Source organism: Candoia aspera, chromosome 11 (genome assembly GCF_035149785.1).
Source record: "Candoia aspera isolate rCanAsp1 chromosome 11, rCanAsp1.hap2, whole genome shotgun sequence".
NCBI lineage: Eukaryota > Metazoa > Chordata > Lepidosauria > Squamata > Boidae > Candoia > Candoia aspera.
In genome coordinates this window covers 21,670,138-21,686,779 of record NC_086163.1, presented here as the reverse complement: position 1 = coordinate 21,686,779, position 16,642 = coordinate 21,670,138, and the positions used below count along the sequence as shown (strand labels likewise).

The window sequence follows — 16,642 nt, the reverse complement described above, 5'->3', positions numbered from 1 at the left end:
TCATCCTGAAGTGATTTTTTAATTAACAAATGGATCTCCAAACACAGTTTAATGTACTGTGTGCTGAGCAAATAATAATTACCAATAATAAATTGAACTAGATTAACCTAATACATTAGAAAATCATTAAAAAAGAGAGATTGATACATATTGCTTTGAAAGGAAATGAAGAGAAAACATCATTCTGGCTAGAAACCCCAAAATATTTCAACTGGCAACTTTGCTTTTTAGGAGCGCTTAGTTTTTCTGATTCAGTGGTAGAGTCTTCATGACCGACCAACTTACAAACCACCAACTATATTTTAGCTGAGCAGTTCAGCCAGTGCTATTAGACTGTGTGTGTCACACCAACTTCAAACATTGAGCTAATTGAGTAAAGCATGATTAAGTTCATTAAGGGAAAGGGCAAGCACAGTCAATGAATAGCTACCTTCTAGATATATTTAACTTCCTTTACATTTGAAGGATTGTAAGCAAGTGTGACTGTTATGAGAAAAGTTCTTCTATAGGCTTAGATCTCCACAGGCAAGGAACTTTTGACCTGCCTATGTATAAGGGAAGGGAGTGGAAAGATATGTTAGAGAATTACATGATCTTGCAGAACATTCAACAGATGCTCCCTTTCTTCTATTTCACCACTTGCAAATCAGGCAGAGAAGGTTTAGAGACTATAAGCAAAGTTCAGAGTGAAAATGTCCAGCCTAACTTTTACTGGAGGTTCTCCACATTTAATTTCCAATTTCTTTTGTATGTGGAGCACATCTGCATGTCCTCATCTTATTATGGGCAAGAACAATCAATGTGACCTTCATTCATTTGATCTAACATTTTACATCCTGATCAATCTTTGACCAAACATTAGTAGTTCCACCTTTTTGTGTGTGTGGACATTCAGTTTCCAGGGCTCTTGGCTGTATTTACTAAAATAAATAGATAGCCCAGTTCTTTTATGCACCAGGACTTTTTTGTGTGTGCTGCATTGAAAGACAGAGTAGTTTTATTTGTTTATTTGCATGTAAACTATATATATATATATATGCGCAGAATAGGTAATTTAATTTTTTAATAATTTGATCCTTTTTAATATAGAACCAAAGGTTTTAGGCTGCCAACAAATTGCAAGGAAACATAGAGATTTTCCAAGCTGCCATATTCTTTTCCAAAGCTAAACGACAAACGCTCAGCCAGTTTTGGAATATCTAATTAACAAAACCTGTCTATTTAGATTATTGCATATATATTTTGGACCTAGGCATTTTCAATCTGGCCACAGTTCAGAGAATCCCAGTACTCTTGATTCAAAGGTCATGCTACAGACAGACAACAATCATTGATTATACAACAAGCCATCCTAAGCATTCAGCTGATCTCAGGTTGTAATTAGTTGCTGGAAAGTTAAACATTTTAAACCCAGTTTCTCTGATGAAGCAAAACCACAATCCTTTTAAGCACCTAGGACAATAGTGTCATGCTGAGATCTTGAGAGTATCAATCTGTAAGGAGGAAAACTACGCCACAAAGAAAAAGACTGCAACTTTGTAAAAAGGATTAGATCATGCCAGGTTATTTGGCTTCTGAAACTGAACAACCTACATCCCATATTTACTCCTGATGTGCCACTAGGTCTAGCTAGTGGAGGGAGGGAAGACATAAAACAATGAAACAATATCAAGTGTCTGTCAAAACCAAAGCTGACCCCATATTCCAGAATTCATTTTTCTTTTAAAGCCTTCACCACAAAATTATGAGTGCAGAACAGGAGACAGATTTGAAGTGGTCTCTGCAGTAACTGAAATAGCTTCGGACGTTTCAAGGCCTGTAACCTACTCTAGGTAAGCTAGTTGGCTAGGTGAAACTACTGGTTTGCAACACACATCAGGTGGAAATCTGAAAGCTGCCTTATTCTTGGATGTACTTTCAGTTACACCAGCCCAGGTTTGTTGATTTTTCATTGAAGCCCTGCAGAGATACCAACTAAAATCATCTTTGGTCCTACCTGAAAATACCAGAGATTGATCCAGAGTTATTGCATGCAAAAGGGTCTTCTACTGCTGATCATATAAGGACAGAGTTGCCCCTGCTGACCTGAGCAACTTGGACATGCACTGGGGAGATGACCAGGCTGTCAATCAGCAACCTTCTATTCCAAAGAAGCTGAGTCATGTTGCTTGTCATGCTTGCATTAGGTTTGTGACAACCCAGCATCATGCATCATACATTTCATATTGGGGGTAGACTGCATACCATGGCAAGAAGCAAATGGCTGCTGAGATAGCCTCCACTGCATTTTGGGTCATGACTAAGTTCTTGACCACTAGACTCACCAGATTGGAACTGTCTTTATGCGAATATGCACAGATTAAGAAGTCTAGCATGGTTCCTGATTTCGAAGTCACCAGTCTAGCTGAGCAATGTACAAAGGATGCTAAAACTGACCCCTAAAATAATCCAGAAGTTATCCATCTCTATAGTCAATAGACCTTAATTTGTGTCTAGCTTAGTCCAGATCCTATAATCCTTCACATCTTTAATCAATTATATTTCAAGCCCTTTGTGATCATTTTTCTCCTGAAAAACTCTGCAGGGATGCCCTTCAGAAGCATGTTAAGATGATTACCATAAGAGGTGACAGAAAGGTCATCTCAGTGGCAGAAAAAACTAATGGGCAGCCTGGCAGAGGGATATTGGTGCTAAAGACAATGGAGAGGAAAGAGAGAAACTTACATTAGCTTCAGAAAAAAAAAAATGGTGCCAACACTTTTGTTTTGAAACAAAGTACTTAATGTTTCCCATTTCCTACCCTAATGATGCATACTGTTAAAGCAGTTATTGAAATTTATTTTCTGAAATTGTTTTATTTTATATTTACGATGTCATTCAAAAGCCTACATTCCAGGTACAGCTTAATTTTCCACACTTGTGTGGAAGATGTAAACATGTCTCCAAGGACTCTCAAATCTGCAGGAAATCCAGATTCGGACAGCTCAAGAGAAAGTTAAATGCATCTAATTCTTTATTGTTTCAAAGAGAATTATTCATGCTCTTCACTTACATGGTTCAGTAATCTTTTTTTCCTCACTTTAGAATTGCTAGTTTTTCTCTGATCATTGCATGGCAGAAGTGTAGAAAAAGAGATGTACTTCTCAGAAATCTCTTTGATGAAGCTTATAATGAATGAAGAAACAGTAGCTGAGAAAAAATGTTGTTATTATTCAGGACAGTGACAGTCTGAGTCTAGAAGACACTCTCTTGCATCCTGCTGTTGTAGGGAGGTTCATGGGACCACAGAGGAAGCAATACACATTAGAAAATGACAAGTTCCAATTTGTGGCAGTCAGACCATTTCCTTTTTGGGTCCTATACAGCAAGGAAAGAGATCTACGCTACTACTTTTGAGATGAAGAGGCTCACACATTTCAGTGGTAAATGTGGTGGTACTTGAAAAGCTGAATCAAGTGGCAGCCACGATGGGCTACACCCCCAAAAAAGAAGGGGAAAAAGAAATACTTAGAGCAGAATGAGAAGAAACGGTCACTGTCATCGATGGCAAGATCTGAGTGGCATTCATAATTTATTACAGTCTTAGACCAGTACAAAGAGAGTGCTCTGTAAAATATACATAGTCTTTCTTAAAATGATAATAATGTAGGATAAAATAGGAGGATAAAAATTAAAATAAAGTTAAAGTACATTTATAGACTATCTAACTAAACTCTATAAGTGCAATTTTATGAACAGCCTATACTAAATAAGAATAGAGACATTAAGCAGATAGATAGATAGATAGATAGATAGATAGATAGATAGATAGATAGATAGATAGATAGATAGATAGAAAATTTAAATGGTTTACTATTACATGCAATACATTACAGAAATTAGCCCATCAGGGTCTGACGGATCTTCATTGCTGCAGCACAGAACCTTGCTACCTGCGCTGTGACGATAGAGTTGTCATCTATAAGCAGCAATTGAGTGTAGTCAGAATCTGTACAACTGGTGTATTTACTAATCAGGGGTATGATGAGTTTGGTATGAACGTCTTTATAAAAAATGCAATGCAAAAGAACATGGTCTATAGTTTCCACCTCTCCGGAGGCACAAGGACAAAGCCTTGTGGCCAGTGGTATTCTTTTATATTTACCCTTCAATACTGCAGAGGGGAGAGCGATCTAAATAGGTAAAGAACCATTATAAAGGGACAAAGGAACTGGAATCTCATCTTGTCTCTTAATCCTTTGCTCTGCTTTGGTAACTAATTCTGAGGTGTTGGGACACCACAGAAAAGGTCCTACCCCAGGGATGCAACAGCCTTACAGCTGTCCATGGAAGACCAAAAAGAAAAGAAAGATTTCTGATGTGAAAGTTAAATTGGGCCTTTAAAAAAAAGAAAGAAAAGACTTTCAAATTTGGCAGAAGGTTGTGGTTTTCTCAGTGCCATGGTTCAAATGAAGTTCACTCAATGTGAGAGATAAAACAAGTTCTGTGCCCACACAGTTTGCGTAAGATTCCACCCAGAGCTCAGTGTTATATCAAAAGACATCAAAGGGAGAGAGGAAATGTTTTAAAGTTTGTTCAGTCTTTCTTTCATAGCTAACGTGGCTCTTAAATGGAAGATTTCAGGGGAACCATCATTCCTGCTGGAAAAACAATGGAACTGCCTCCTGCCAAGGGAACTAAGTGGAAGAGTCAAAGAATGGATCACTCATCCTTTATAATCTCCTCATTATAGCTTCCTTGTCATCCTAAATTATAGGTCTGTGAAGGTACCTCGTTTAATTGTCTTCTAAGTCACTGTCATATCTTCCTTTTTGCTAAATGCCACAGTAGAGAAATGAAGGCTATCTCAGTTATTCCTTTGCTACTTGGTTGCATCATCAGCAGGAAACATTTTAATTAGTTTGCAAAAAGCCCTTGAATCTTCTACTTCTTATATTTATAAGACTGAATTTCTTTTAAAAATGTATAGAATATCTCCTCTCTCCCTCTCCCTCTCTCCCCCCCCCCCTCTCTCTCTTTCTTCCTTTCTGCAGACTTGTTGGCTTTAAGAGGATGACTTTGAAGTAGGTAGCCTGGATTATATTAGTCAACACGGGGGTGCACATTTCTTCTTCAAGAACAGGAGAGCAAACAGTGTGTTTAGCTCATTCTAAGCTGAATTGATTGTGTGTTTATTGCAATTTGTGGGTAAGAGGCTTGTGTTCTCAGGACCCAACCAGACACACTCCAGCATGACCTTCTTTTGTTTTTGTTTGTTTGTTTGTTTTTGAACATAGATAGGAAAGTGTTGGTTTCTCTTGCAATCACAACAAGGGTAATGTAATCAGCATTTAGCTTTAGCAGATACACAAACATTCCCTTTGCTGCCAGTGTTTGACTTCAAAGTCAAGCCTGGCATGCAGTAAAAAATAGTCAATCACTTTGTGAGGTTAACTGCTCCTACCATTCAGCAATTAATCAGTCTCTTGCCTGCAAACGGTAGTTTTTTCTATAGTCAATGTGACCAACATAAACCTCTTACTATGCATGTAGTTATTCCTAAGTCCCCCTCCCCTTTAGAGTTAATCAAAGGCATTAATTATTCCTAACTGGCAATTTCTTGGGTTGGTGTAATGCTGGTCTTCTTTCTTCTGATACTCTTCTCTTTTGGGCCATCCATGCAAAGTAGAAATGATACATCAAACAAATACGATGGTTTTCCCTTCACTCTGAATCTCCAGTGGTCTTTTCACACCCTTGTTCCACCTGGAACATGTAGATCTTCAGCAGCCAAAACTGCCTAAATCCAACTTAGTTTGCCAGCCATCATCATCTTCTTTGTTCCAAAACCCCAGTAAGAGTTCTCTCTTCCTGCCAACTTCATCAGCTTATTTGGACTTCGTTTTTCTCAAAACTTGTAGCCTGAGAAACTCTCTGTGCTTCTGAAAATCTTATCTCTTTCATTCCCTTCTATTTTCCCACACTGAGCTTATCAGCTACAAGTACAGCTTGTGTGTCAGGGAGATCACATGTTAGGATGGCAGACAGTGCTTAGCTTACATATTTGAAAGTTGAGTCATTGCTTGGATCAGAATGCAAGTTGCTATTAAAAAAAAAAGGTGCACTGGATTTCTTTGCCACAGATTTCCCTTGTCTAATAGAGCTAGTCCACTTTCATCTACAGCAGAAGGGCACTCCTCCTCACCCCCCATGCAGGGCTAGCTTTTGAATGGCATACAAGGAATTACACTCCCAAAAAACACGCAAAAAACCCAAAAACACCTAAATAGGGCCAGGCCAAAATGATGTTATTTCATTTCAGATAAGTTTAACATTCAGCATAATTAATATGATTACTAGGAGTGAGGCGAGAGATCCCACTTCAGCCTGAATAATTGCTTTGAATAATTGTTGTAATTGATTTAATAATAATAATAATAATAATAATAATAATAATAATAATAATAATAATAAAAAAATTGGATAATCCAGTGGCGTTTTTGTTTGTTTGGGTACCTTCAAGTCAGTGTTGACTCCTGTCAACTGCCTGGAGAAGTCCCTGCAGTTTTCTCGGCCAGGTTTTTCAGAAGTGGTTTTCTATTGCCTGCTTCCTAGGGCTGAGAGAGAGTGACTGGCCCCAGGTCACCCAGTTGGCTTTGTGCCTAAGGCAGGACTAGAAATCACAGTTCCCCAGTTTCTAGCCTTGGGCCTTAACCACTACACCAAACTGGTTGCAGTGGTTTACCAAAATTAATTAAGGAAAAATAAACTTTTGCAATGCACAAAAGAACTTCTGAATGATCAAATAAATCCAGAGGCATCCAGTTCAGTTTGAAACATCAATTCAATTCAGCAAATTAGCCAGAAATTGGATCAAATCACTTTTGATTTGAATATTTTGAATTAAAACTTTGTTCAGCCTTATTTGTTTATTTGACATGACTTGACTTGACCCCACCACAGTCAGCAAAGACTCTCCGTGGTTTACATATATCTTTAAATAAATAAATAAAATGTCCACAGCATAGATATCAAAGCAACCAATGAATAAACATAATTACATATAATTAGTCAAAACTGAAGGTGTCAATTCATCTCCCCAAAACGTCTCCAAAATAATTTTGGAAGGAGACTATTTTGAAGTGTAGGTGCACCATCAGATCACCTACAAACTTCTACCCTCTGCATTTCACAGAAGTAGGGGATCTCAGCAGGTTTTCCCCAGACATCTAAGTCAGGTAGGTTAAACCAGTTAGAGAAAGTATTTCAGGGCTAAGCCATGTACATCTTTAAAAATCAGCATTTTCAATCAACAGCAACAAGGCCACTATATTCTGGATCAACTGAAGCTCAGAGATGTTCTTCAAAGGCAGCCCCATCTCCACCATATATTTAAGAATTTCCCCCTTCTGCTATATTAAAAAATATAATTTGGTGACAAGTTTTGAAGTTCAGGCTATCATAATCAAGCCTTCCCTTCTGTCTACAGTATCTGAATAATCAGTTTGGCATTCCTGTTGCTTTCCCTCTATTAAAGAGAGAACATTTATGTCATGATTTGAGCCACACAGGAATCTAGTTCATAGCAGATGGCACCATATACAGTACTTTCTGACAGGGGCCTGTTTTATTACACTGCCCTTTCTATTACAGAGCTTATAACCCCACTTCTTGCCCGTTTTGTAGGCTGGCTGAAAAATAAAGCTAATTGCTTTTTACTTGCAGACTTCTCCAGCAAAATCTCCAGGAATGTAACCAAGTTTTGGTCAGTTGTAAGCATTATTTGGAGGCTAGGGTTTTGATTCTTATGCTGATTAAGAGTACTGAACTTCCATGTATGTATGTATGTGTATTTTTGTATGTGTATGTATGCATGCATGTGTGTATGTCTGCACACACACACTCACATACCAGTACCAGGGTCTGAAGGAGGAATTACAGAGGATGTGGAAAGTGAAGGCCAAAGTGGTCCCAGTGGTGGTAGGGGCACTTGGGGCTGTGACTCCCAAGCTGGGAGAGGGGCTCCAACAGACCCCAGGAGCAATATCAGAGCTCTCCGTCCAGAAGAGTGCAGTGCTAGGAACAGCCAAGATACTGTGCAGAACCCTCAAACTCCCAGGCCTCTGGTAGAGGACCCGAGGTTGAGGAAGACACATGCCACCCATAGGAGGGAGAAAGGAAATTTTGTATGTATATATGTATTCATCAATTAATAAAGTTAAACTGTTGGACAAAGGGTTTGCCAAATCCTGCTGCATCAATCAGTACTACGAAATTGTCAACCTTTGATTCCAGTTGGTCTGACCCACCTCACTTGCTTTTCCTTTTTATAACCCAAAGTTTGAGCTGGAGATCTTCCTACAACTTCCCTGTTGGTAATGACTTTTCTTTTCAATCTTACACATGCACCCAACACTACCTAGAGTGATATAAGATAACTGGAATGAAAAGAGGGATGTCCTTCTCAACCAAAGCATACTGTATGTTCCACTGAATATTCAACTAATTTCTTCTGAAGTGTAAAAAAACTAAGCCTCTGTAGATTGGGGTCCTCACTACTACGTTGGAGACCTTTATTTAAATCAGACAGGGCTTTAAGGTTAAAAGGTAAAATGAAGTTTAGTGAAGTCCAATTAATTTGCACAGTTTATTATGCACTCCAAAACTCCATACATTTAATTGGAAGTAAAACCAATTAATTCAATATTCGCAAGGGTGTATAAGTTTATAGCCTTGCCTGCCTAATAAATGAACAATCTCCTCTGTGATTCAGTAACTTACTTCCTGCAAATAGTTCTGTCTTTTTGTTAACATCGTAGTTTTGTTCAACTGTTAAAATGAAAAATTCTATTACCATATCACTGCATACTCAACTAATTATGCACATCTTCAGCAACTTTTGATTTACATTTGTTTTCATCTTACCTTTAAAGAGCCAGATTTTTCTTTTCTGCCAACAATCAATACCTCCGCTGTATCTTCTGCCAGGGCTGACTGAGCATGGATGAATAAAGCTCTCCCAGCATCTGATAAATTTCTCAGTGCAACTAAAGCTCCATTGGATTCCACCTTGAAGTCTGGGCTTGAAACTTCAAAGTTCAATTTGTGATTTTCTTGACAGTCATCAAATACCACTAAGGGGGGAGAGAAAGAGAGAGAAACAAGGTCAAAAGTGTCCATTACATATCACGTCATTGATAGTGAGTTGGCTTATATTAGAGGCCTTCCAACATTAAGGTAAAGGTAAAGGTTTCCTTTGACATTAAGTCCAGTCGTGTCCGACTCTAGGGGGCGGTGCTCATCTCCGTTTCAAAGCCGAAGAGCCGGCGTTTGTCCGTAGACACTTCTGTGGTCATGTGGCCGGCATGACTACACAGAATGCCATTACCTGCCTGCCAAAGTGGTACCTATTAATCTACTCACATTTGCATGTTTTCGAACTGCTAGGTTGGCAGGATTACTGGTCCAAATTTTAAAAAAATACTTTCAGTTTTAATAATAATAAAAATAAACCTTGCAAATATCCATCGATCCTGTTATGACTGTATGGTGGTGGTGGGGATATTCGAGAGTTGGGAGAGGTTATGAAGAGTTGTCTAACAGTTGAACAACATATTGTTGGAGAAGGCCCCGTGTCCAAGTCTATCAAAATCCTTCTGAATCTTGAGCCTATCTTTTGGGGTGTTAGCAACCACCTCTCCAGCTTTGTGACGATGACAAATTTTATGAGTATCCCTTCTACTCCCTCATCTAGATCATTGATGAAGATGTTGAAGAACATGGACCATCAAAGGAATAAAGCAAGAGACAGATGTTTTTATTCCAGGACAGAAATAGCAGGAGCCCAGCTCCTTCTTGTGCAAAACAAGAAAGGTATAGGTTTTAAGTAATCCTTCTTTGAAAATCACAGTTACTGGGGACATGAAGCTATTTCTCTTCTCATTCCCAAAAGCCAGCAGGATCCCTCAGCTTTAATGTGACACCCATTCCAAAAGTACATTAGCTGGACATTCAGAGACAAGAACAAATCTGGGGACTACAGCTGGGCAGTGCAATTTGTGAATCAGAAATACTCCTGTATCCCCCTGTGTGAATACTGACAGCTTTTCATTAATACTTGATCATGAAAACAAGATTGGATCAGGGTAAAAACAAAAGAAAAGAAAATAGCTCACTCCCCATCTTTAGGAAAGTGGGCAGGGTAGAGGTAGAGATTGGGTAATATGTAGAAGGAGAAGACTTCTTTATACTCATTTCCTTGGTACCATCAAGAATTTTATAAATGTCTATGATTTCTACCATCTCAACCCTCCTTGGGTTAGAGTTCTTTCTTCCACCTCCCTGAAACTAAACATCTTCCAAGGTTGGTAGTCTTCCATCTCAAGAATAAGCTCCATCTTCCCCATCTCCTACTTGGCAATGCCATTTTGGAGACAGAACAATCAGAAGAGAATACTGTATTCTGTTTAATATTCTAAGAGAGTCCTCTCAATGCTTATTAACTGAATTCCTGTCAATTATGGTTTGTTTAACCTTTGGAAAAAGCTCCAACTGGTTGGGCTCATACTATATAGCATGCTAAATTGTAAATCGTGGTTTGCAAACCACAGTGGTTGGTCTCACACTTTATGCTAAGCCAATATATAATATAGTATTCCGTCTCTGGCCATCCTGGTTCTGCATATCCATCACGATCTCATTTTTAAACCATACAATCTTTTACCATTTAGCAGCAGATGCCACAAAACACATTCCAATGTCACTTGTTTATTCAGAAAGCAAGGCTTGATGGTTAGGTTCACACATCACATTAGCCCCAGAACAAAAGACAAAGCTTTATGGCTTCATAGGATGTATGAATCCATTCCGCCGTAAGTGCTTAAGAGCTATTTTGCACATGATGTAGACAAAATGAGAGGCATCTTCCAGCATGCACACAGATTTAAATTTATTCACAAAAATATTAACAGCAACTAGATTAAACATATTTGAAATACAGCATCTACTCTGGGAGCAGTTACCCCAGATTTATAACGCGAGAAACAGCAGGCTTGAACAAAATGTTTTCAGTAAATAATTATGGAATAATTGTTTTGGGCTTGGCCTGGACATCTAAAATTCTTAAGGCTAACAAAAGCAGTTCTGGATAATAATTTTGCTTCATATTAAGAACCAATTCTGTTAGTTTGATGGAAATTACTGTAGGATGATTGGTTTCACAATCAAAGCACCTCCCTAAATATATGAATTTTCACACTTCAACAGTGTGATAATTGTTATTGTGCAGACTACTGTAATTATGTTCAGCATGGGCTTTTCCTTATGGAAAGCTTATCTCATCTACAGCCTCAAGAACCATCTCTAATAGGCTGCTGATTTTCAGCAGTCACAGATGTAGAATTCATGAAAACCAAAGTTATGTGCATGACACATATATGGAAATGAAAGATTTGCTACACACAGCAGTAGAGAATTTGCTGAGACCTTGGCATCTTCAGGTAGGTGGAAAGATTCTTGTTTAAAACCTGGTGAATCAATGCTATTCAGGAAATTTAAGCTAGGTGGACCCACATTTTGACTGAATGCAGAGCAACATCGCCAGACTCCATCATGGAATCCATTAAGAAACTCCAGCATATTCCCCATCCTCTTGCCTCTAGGCATTTTGGACTTCAACTCCCCTCATTCTGAGCCAGCCCAAGAAGTCCCAGGACATTTGCTTATTCAAGGCGCACGAGAATATGGTATGAATTCAGGCGGCGTGTAACTATGTTTCCCAGAGTGTTAGGCAAATAAGATGGCACCTTGAGTTGTGATGTTGAAGCAGAGATCTTATAACATTAGAGAAATGTTGCTGCTTTTAAGGCAACACCCATGAAATCTGAGGAAGGAGAGAGAGAGTGTGACTGAATCTGAAGATTCAAGAGGAGGTTGACCAGGGCTTTGTCCCACCACATTACTGAAACCCAGTAGTATTAAGTTATTTGGAACTGAATACATATCTACTTTCTGAATTTGGGGGGGTGGGGTTGTAATGGGGCAGTTAGTGGCCAGGTTCTTCAGATGTAGCTAGGGAGATCCATCCACTATTATGGAGCACCTAACAAGCCACAAATCATAAGCAAACATTAGACACAGTATAGATAACATTGCTGTTTGCTGCAAACAAATCTACTGCAAGATTTTCCCCTCTGAAAATTCAGTTCACACACAATTATCTCCCAGCTGTTTCCAGATGCTAAAAATAGAACCATATTGGATCCAAAAGTTTTATTTCTATGCAAGCAAGCTATTCATTTATTGACATCTATATGGTTCTTCTGAAAATCCCCATCATGTTTCTGCCAAGTGAACATCTTTATTGCGTTTAATATGCCGTATGTTGCAGAACGAGATCCAGAATGTACGATGAGAAGCATGGAGACTATGCCAAATATCCTAATGAAAAAAAGAAATCCAAGCAACCTATATTTTATTAAGCCTGATGCTTATTACCTACTTTGTTAGCATAAGACCCAACGTCAGGTCCTTCAATAAACTTCTGAAGTAAATATAATGCTTATCTGCCAGCAGATTATTCATGTGCTATAGATTTATTTACTTTCCCTTGAGAAGAAAATCTGACTTAACTTCACTGAAAGTCCAACCTATGTAACCACATTTAAATGGTAGGACAATTTTTAAAATCCAACACAACTTGATTCTGTTAGCTTGGAATCCAGACATAGAATACTCTAGTGGGTTTTTGGACTCCATCTCATGGAAGTGAACTATAAATTGTTTTCTATAAGCCATGAAATGATCCAAAACATTGGAGAGCTTTACTCTGAAACACAAAGTAGAGAACAGACATTATCTGACACTGAAAAATTTGATGTTTCCTTTCATTTGAAGAATATTTACCATATGAAAAAAGGCACAATTACCTAATATTGTATTTTTCGAGGAAGATAAAGACAAACACTTGGTTATTTTCCAAAATTCACACTTCTGTGATGCAAATTTCTAGTTAAAAATGTGTACCACAGTGGTATTAGAGGAACTGATCACAAAAACATACAGTAGCTAACCCCCCCCCATGCATTATATTAAGAAAATTGCTTGCAAATATAAACAAAACTGCATAAAAATGAATACATTCGAAAATGCACATTAAAACGCCAAACTGATAAAAAAAAAACAGGAGTAGCAGCAATAGTAGCAATTGAAAGCAACAGTTTTTATTTATTTATTTTATTTATTTATTAGACTTATATTACCACCCCTCTCCCCCAGTGGGGGACTCTGGGTGGTTTACAATAAAAATAATAATAAAAACATCTAAGCCTCAGTCACAGTTTAAAAAACATAAATAAGATAATAAATATTAAATCCAAGGGGAGATGGAATCCCGATCAATAGGGGTGCTTTGGCACCAACCACCCCCAGGTGGAACGGTTACTCTCCCCTCCCAAGCAAGGAGGGGAGGGGAGTTTTTTTAACTCACATTTTGTGATGCCAAGAAAGACTAGGGGGTTAAATGCATCTAGGACATTGGAATGGGCAAGGGCTAAAAAAATTGAAAAGGGGTTTTGGCTTTTGCCTAAAGCACCTCTTAATGGCCATTATTTTTTCCACTCCCAAATCATCCTGAGAATAAAATGGGGTTAATTATGGGAGGAAAAAAAAATGAAGGCTACCAACTATAGCCATAAGGATCAGTTCTAATCTCATCAATTGCTAGAAAACATAAATGTGAGTTCTTCATAAACTGGGATATGGATGAAAGTTATCCCATCCTGTTGGGAATCTAAGCCTAATCTTCAAGCAAATTCAAGTAGTGTTTTAGTGTATATTCAGAAAAAAAATGGGCATAAATGTAGGTGTGCATTTGCACAAAATTCCCTCCAGAAACAAACAAACAAACAAACAAGTAGGAAGATGAGGTGGTGCATTTAGCACTCAGAAGCCTTAAATTCAACTCAAGATTTGGAGAGATAGTCCAAGGGGCCAGAGAAATCCAATTCTTTCTGGTCTTTAATGTCCTCTTCTTGGAAGCTGAAAAATTGTCTGTTTGGGGTACAAGATAGCCAAAGAAATATGACTGTCTTGTAGACCAGTCAGAACATGGAGTCCCATAAAGGTTTGAAGTCATCACTCTTCTGGACATAATTGTTTGAGGCAATAAGCATGTTATCCAGTTATAACACCATTCGCAAATCCAAGCAGTGGAATCCAGAAATGTCATTTCAGGAAGCAAGGTATATTGTCAATTTTTTATAGGATTCTTACCTGGGAAAGACAAATTCTGGTTCTTAGTTCAGTTTAACACAGATTTACAGTGAAGTTGGACTGACTCGCTTTCATAAACTACTCTGTTTGTGTTGCAGAAGAGAAACGCCCAAAAAGTAGCTCTTGTCACTGTACAACAATTTATACTTTACCATATATGCTAATTTCTTTTACAAAATTAAGCTGTTAGACTTGACAGATAGTTCAAGAACCTCTCTGGGATTAAATAGGATGAATCAATTGGTGACTGTAGTTGTTTTAACCTAAGGGCTATTCCACTCTTGGGAAGTAACTGTGTAGCAGACAAGGTAGAAAATGGCATGTCTCTATTTCTCTCAAAATGGTTTCCAAGAATAGTTATCAGAATGAATGCATTCAGAAGAAAGATGGCGCCCCTTTAAGCACTAGGTTAACTTTAATGAGCCAACTTCATAAAGTAGTGGCATTTTTCCTCAGACTCATGAATAATCTGAAGGAAATATGGTGCTTTAATGAATAGCAGGGAGACATTGCATCCACATGAGGTCCAAAGCACCTCTTCCACATCATTTCTGAAGCATGCACAATCCTAATATCCAAGATGGTGGCCAACACCACACAATCAAACTCTGCACACTTTTTACATGTGTCACACTCATAATACACATAAAAGTGGTGCAGGCTTTTGATTGTGTAGTCTTGGCTTCTGCTAACATCTATGCAATCTTCATACCTCTTTTTGCATGCTCATTTTCATTTTAGTGACATTCATCCTTTCATACATATTCTTATTTGTTTCTGCTGTTTTTCTCCTGAAAATATTTTTCAGGTCTATATATTCCAAGAGAAGATGGGGAGGAGGGGCAACTGCATATGGGGAAAAGAGATGCAAAAGGAATCTGCAGTGTCCATATGTCATGATCCATCGCTGCAGTGGGATGATGCAGATGGCAAAAATGAATGGAAGATATTGATTTTCTACAAAAAGAGTTTGTAGCAGTTCATGAACATTTGGGAAGTCTAAGTAAAACATAAATCAGAAGGAATTTGGAAAGGCTCCACTGAAAACAAGTGTGCTGGGATTACACTGTGCTTTAATAAACGTAGAATAAGGAATAGCATGTGTGTCTCTGTGCCTCTTGAGTGCTTTTTCTGTTCTGTGATGCTTAATGTCTGGACTGGACTTGAGAAACAGTATCTCTGGAAGAACTTGAAGCTTGCAATGAAGTAGGACATGATGTTTGTTTGTTTTTCCTTCAGATATCCTGTTCCTAACCCGTTTAAGGCTTTACATGCCTCTACAGTTGAGACTGTTCACACAACAAACTTCTCCAGGACAGCTAAGTGGCTCTGTTTGTACAGGACATTAAGCCTGGTTAGTATTAGTCCAAGCTAGATGTTTCTGTTTTAATACTTTGCACAAACCCTGCCTTTTGAAAAACCACCTCTCTCTGACTCTTAATATTGCTTCCCCAACCTACAAAAGCATTCAGTGTCTCTTTGCAGGAAATGTTCTTTTAAAATGGCATGAAATCTACGAGAAGGCTATTTATTCAACCGGGAGGGAATTTATCCAGAAAACATCACCAAAAATAAAAGACTTTTTCAATTCCCACCTGCTGCATGATACCAACATATTATTTCCAAAATACTTGCTTGTTCTGGTGATAGAACATGATTCATCATTTATGTATCACAGAGAAAGGAAAGTGAGTAATAATCTGAGGCAGGCCTGTAATATCTTCTGTCCCTTTCAAATCAAAAGAGGGGAGAAATAAAGATATTTAAAGGATTGTGGCTAGATAAATGTTCCCCTGAAAATAAACTTGATTGAATTTCCATAAAGATTCAGTTTTCATCTATGCTCAAGATCAGCCTTCAGCCAAGAAATGCTTTCTTGGCTTGTGTTTAGAAGCATGAATATTTGTTTGGATCATATATTTTCTATTTAACACATGTTCACAACTGTCATTTTTTTATGCATATACATCCCATTAATAGGAAAGTACCTATTACTCCTACCTTGGATATTTTATTTGTTTTAGCTCTATTATCTCTAAGAGGATGGAACAGATGGGAACAAAACATGTGTCCATTCATACTTTCAGTTTGAAATTATGTTTCAGAGAAGGACCAAAGGTAGATTTGAGGACATAAAGTGTTCAGGAGCCTTCATTTATAGGCTTAAATCCTGCATTACTTGTTGGAATCCACTGAAATCAAAGAAGCAAGCAGATCCTGGATCTGGATGTTAAAAAAGGAGAGAAGTAGCCACACACTTTGGGGAAAAAAGAAGACAAAAAGATGCTTGTCCCTCAGTCTGGTTGTGTTGACATGACTGGTCAGATAAGGACCGGCAGCTGTACTTTTACATAAGACTTAGTAGCATTTACTTTAATTAGTTTGTGTGTAT

At 38.1% G+C, this 16,642-nt stretch overlaps 1 protein-coding gene across 1 annotated transcript in view; it reads right to left on the bottom strand.

Moving 5' to 3' along the window:
* The window catches only part of CDH13 (cadherin 13), a 489,049-nt gene that overhangs the window by 284,156 nt on the left and 188,251 nt on the right, over window positions 1-16,642 (bottom strand). Inside the window, exon 3 of the mRNA XM_063312654.1 lies at window positions 8,905-9,113. Coding sequence (XP_063168724.1) covers window positions 8,905-9,113 — 209 coding nt within the window. The remainder of the gene's footprint in view (window positions 1-8,904; window positions 9,114-16,642) is intronic.